Source organism: Carlito syrichta, unplaced genomic scaffold, assembly GCF_000164805.1.
Source record: "Carlito syrichta isolate Samal-C Ts95f unplaced genomic scaffold, Tarsius_syrichta-2.0.1 Scaffold313308, whole genome shotgun sequence".
Classification (NCBI taxonomy): Eukaryota; Metazoa; Chordata; class Mammalia; order Primates; family Tarsiidae; genus Carlito; species Carlito syrichta.
Window position 1 is genome coordinate 84,421 of NW_007257404.1, and position 3,895 is coordinate 88,315.

General features: G+C 65.8%; 1 protein-coding gene across 1 annotated transcript in view; it reads right to left on the bottom strand.

Annotated features, from left to right (window-relative positions):
• Window positions 1-2,520, bottom strand: part of TSPAN32 (tetraspanin 32) — a 15,852-nt gene extending 13,332 nt beyond the window's left edge. Inside the window, exons 1-3 of the mRNA XM_008070287.1 lie at window positions 2,455-2,520; window positions 1,659-1,773; window positions 511-608 (exon numbers count right to left, since the gene is read on the bottom strand). Of these exons, the coding sequence (XP_008068478.1) occupies window positions 511-608; window positions 1,659-1,773; window positions 2,455-2,520 (279 nt within the window). The remainder of the gene's footprint in view (window positions 1-510; window positions 609-1,658; window positions 1,774-2,454) is intronic.
• Between the last annotated feature and the right edge of the window lie 1,375 nt (window positions 2,521-3,895).

Genomic DNA, 3,895 nt, shown 5'->3' on the forward strand with positions numbered 1-3,895 from the left:
GGGAGCCCTGGTGGGGGAGGAGGTGTGAGACCACACGGGGCCCCTCTATGGGCTGAGGCGGAGGGCCTGGGGGAGCTCAGGCCTGGAGCTCGGCGGGGCTGGGAGGGAGGGCATGCTGCTCAGAGAGGCCTGGGCAGGAGGCCTGGCCAGGGGCTATCCCTCACCTGATCTCCTCCCAGCAGGAGTGGATTCACCCAAACTCATCTCCAGAGCAGGCTGGGACAGAACAGAGCCCCTGGGGCCTTCGGCAATGGCTCCCAGGACAGTCAGGCCGGCTCTGCCTTCCAGGGCTCTAGAAGCGCTTATAGGGTGTGTGGATGGCGGCTGGCAAAGGGCCCTAGGGAGGGGTCCTGGGTCTTCAGGCGAGGAGTCCCGGCTGCCCAGGTCCTGGCCCTCCAGCTGGATGGTCACGGTCGTTCTCCCTCCCTTGGGCCTCTGTTTCTCCCTAGACACTCAGGGGCTCCCTTTACTTGCTCCGGGGGCGTGGGGGTGTCTGGGGGCAAAACTCACCCCGGCCATGAGGCCCTGGGCTTCCCTCACCGCGGCTGCGGCGCTCAGCACGGCCCCCAGGGCCAGGAGCCCTCCCAGGCTGACCCCCACGAGGAAGGCTGAAAGACACGCGGGACGTGAGGGGCCGGGACAGGCCCGAGTGCACGGAGCCCAGGTCTGACGTCCCACTCGGGGTCACGGGAGCGGCACTGGGCTTCCGGGAGGCTCCGAATGGGCCGTCTCCCCACCAGACAGGTGGGATCCCCCTCCCCCACTGACCCTCCGGGGAAGTAGGGAGGCAGGAATTCGGCCTGGGGCCACCGGCTCTCCCACTTCCCCCTCCCCTCCCCCCTTCTGCCTCTGGGCCTATCTCTGAAGCCACATGTCCTCTGTCCTCATGACCTAGTGACAACTGGCCCTAGTGGAGCTGTCATCTTATCAGTCCGGACTTGGGCCCCAGGCTTCCTCCTCCAGGGAGGCCTCAGCCCTGGGATTTGGGGAAGAGCAGTGGCTTCTCAGGCAGCAAGGGGCCCGGGGCTGCGTCCCGCAGCCCTGACCTGTGGTCCTCTGCATCCCCGTGCCCGCCCACTGGGCTGCAGGGGTCCTGGCTGCCCAGGTGAGAGGTCTCCAGCTGTCCAGGTGAGGGGTCCTGGCCTTTCAGGTGAGGGGTCCTGGCTGCCCAGGTGGGAGATCCTGAGTGCCCTGGCTGGTGTGGCTCCAGCATCCTCTGGCTCCCTTCCTCCTCCAGCCCCAGGTGACCCTGGCATTCTCTGCCCTCTGAACTCGGGATGCATCAGTGCTGCATCTCGGTCCTGCCCGTCCCTGGCACTCAGCGAGACGTCAGCAATACGCCAGCCCCTTCTACAGACCCACTGAGCCCGGGCCAGCCACAGCAGCCCCTGATTCAGGCTGAGCTCTGACTGCAGAGCTGGCCTGGACCCTGCCAGGCCTACCCCAGTGTCCCCAAGTTCCTGTGGGGCTGGGGACCCCAGGCAGGAGCACCCGGCTGTGGCCCAGACCCCCAGGCTCTACCCAGGGGAGCCAGGACTCCAGGGCGGCCCTTCCCTGCCTGACCACCCGTCCCTGCCCAGGGCTCCCACTGTGGACCTCACCCCCGATCCGGCCCCTCCGACTGAGCCCCTCCCAGGCACCAGCCCAGCCCCACCTACCCCCACGGTGCATGGCCTCGTAGGGGTTCCTCTCCAGGGACGCGCGGCTGATGACGGCAAAGTGGGCCCCAAAGTAGGTGAGCCCCGACACGGTGGCCACGCAGAGGCCCAGCAGCTGGAGACAGGGCAGACGTGGTGTGGGACCATGGGCTGGAGGGGGCAGGGGCGGGCTTCTGGCCCCCTGGGCTGGGCCCTCTAGTTTCCTGGTCTCCTAGGAGACAGCCTGCGGGTGTTTCTGGGGGGGCCTCGGAGGGCCGTCACCCTAGACACCCCACCACACACACATGCACACACTCATGCACACATGCTCACACAGATACATGGATAAGCACACTCTCACACCCGCTCCCCAGCTTCCCTGAGGACCTGGATCTCAGGTCCTTCCGTCTACACAGCGGGGCGGGTCCCATCCTGTGAGAGCACCCCACAGGGCCATAACGGGGGAGAGCCTTGGACCCCACTGCCAGCGCCCTCCATCCCAGCTCACCCCCTGCCCATAGCCCTGGCACCATCAGGCCTCCTCCAGGCCTGCACTGCCGCTCGGGAGACAAACGCTGCCCTCAGGGCCACGTGTCCAAGGGGTCACCACCACACACCCAAACGGTCACCGCGGGCCGCCAGGCACCGCAGGCACACGGCTGCAGGGGCAGGGTTGGGACAGCAGGGCTGGAGCGTGTGTGCGCGTGGGGGGACGGGTCACCACCGTGCTAGAGGCCTGAGCCAGCCCTGCCACCCTCGCCCCTGCCCACCCCACCCACCGCCCTCTCCCTCCCCTGCCGCCCAGCCTGCCTGTTACCAAGACAAAGAAGCCAGTGACCAGCATCTGACATTTGGCCGCCCTGACTCGACTCCAAGGCCCCATGGTGGCCCTCTCCGTTCCTCTCCTCCCTCCCTCACCCGTCCCCACCGCTGTCTTTGCGGTTTCCAGCTGGGCAGGGCTTCAGACCGCAGGTACCCGCCCAGGACGTGGCTGCACCCGCCCTCTGTCCGCTTGTCAACATGTCCCTAGGACTGAGCCGCTGGGTGCCCAGAGGAAGGACAGGCAGGAAGGGGAGGGGCGGCGGCACCCAGGCATTGGCTCCCAGGAGGGCATGGCATTGTTCTTGGTGGGGCCCCAGGGGATGGCACGGGGTGGGGCGTCAGCGGCTGGGTAGGGTGGGTAGGCGCCTGGGGGGAGTGAGTGCCCTGTCGTGGGGGTGCATAGGTGGGAGCTGGCCAGGGGGGACCCAGGAGGAAGCCGGGACACTGTGTCTAACGGAAAGGCTGGGATGATGGTGTTCTGTGAAGCATGGTTGGAGACGGCCTATGGCAGCCACATTTAGGAAAGGAGATTCCATTTTTCTCTTTTCTTTTTTTTTTTGAGTCAGAGTCTCCCTCTGCCACCCAGGCTGGAGGGCAGCGGCACGCTTATGGCCACCCCGGCATCGACCTGCTGGGCTCCAGCGATCCTTCCACCTCAGCCTTCCGAGTAGCTGGAAATACAGGTGCGCGCTACCACACCCAGCTAGTTTTTTCTCTTTTTTTCATTTTTATTTATTGTAGAGATGGGGTCTCGCCATGTTGCCTGGGTTGGTCTTGAACCCACGGGCTCAGGCAATCCACTCTGCTCAGCCTCCCAAAGTGCTGGGATGACAGGCTGAGCCACCGAGCCCGGTCAGTGATTCCGTTTTTAAAGCCTCAGAGGCACAAATGGGAATAAAGCCGTCTTGGGGGCCACAGGCGGAGGCTGGGCCTCACTCCCACACGTGTGGGGTCTCTGGGGAGGCTTGGTGGAAACGCACATCTGGCCAGACGCGGTGACACTCTGGGTGCTTAGGGCTGAGGGGTGGGTGGGGCCGCTTGTGTCCAGCTCTCCCCTCGGGGCTGGCACTGTCTCTTTCTGCATCTCGTCATGTGAGGCCCTCCACGACGCTCGGCACCTGACAGGGGAGAAGGGCGCCCCGCAGGCCTGCTAGAAGCCACTGGAACTGGGCCCTGGGTCTGCCCTGCTAGAACAAGGCTGGCGTTACTGTTGGAAGGTGACTGGGCTGCCCTCTCAGCGCAGGAAGACTGTTGCTGGAGAGGACTGCACGGCCACCTCCTCTCTCCCTCTGTCGGGGAGTGGGGGCCGTCAGGAGCCCTGGTCCATGCCGGCACCCCCAGGCAGCCCCTCCGCAGCTTTGACGCCCAGGAATCCCCTGCCCTGAGCCTGTGGGGACCCATGGGAGTCTTGGACTCGGACATCACCTGGGGGGAGG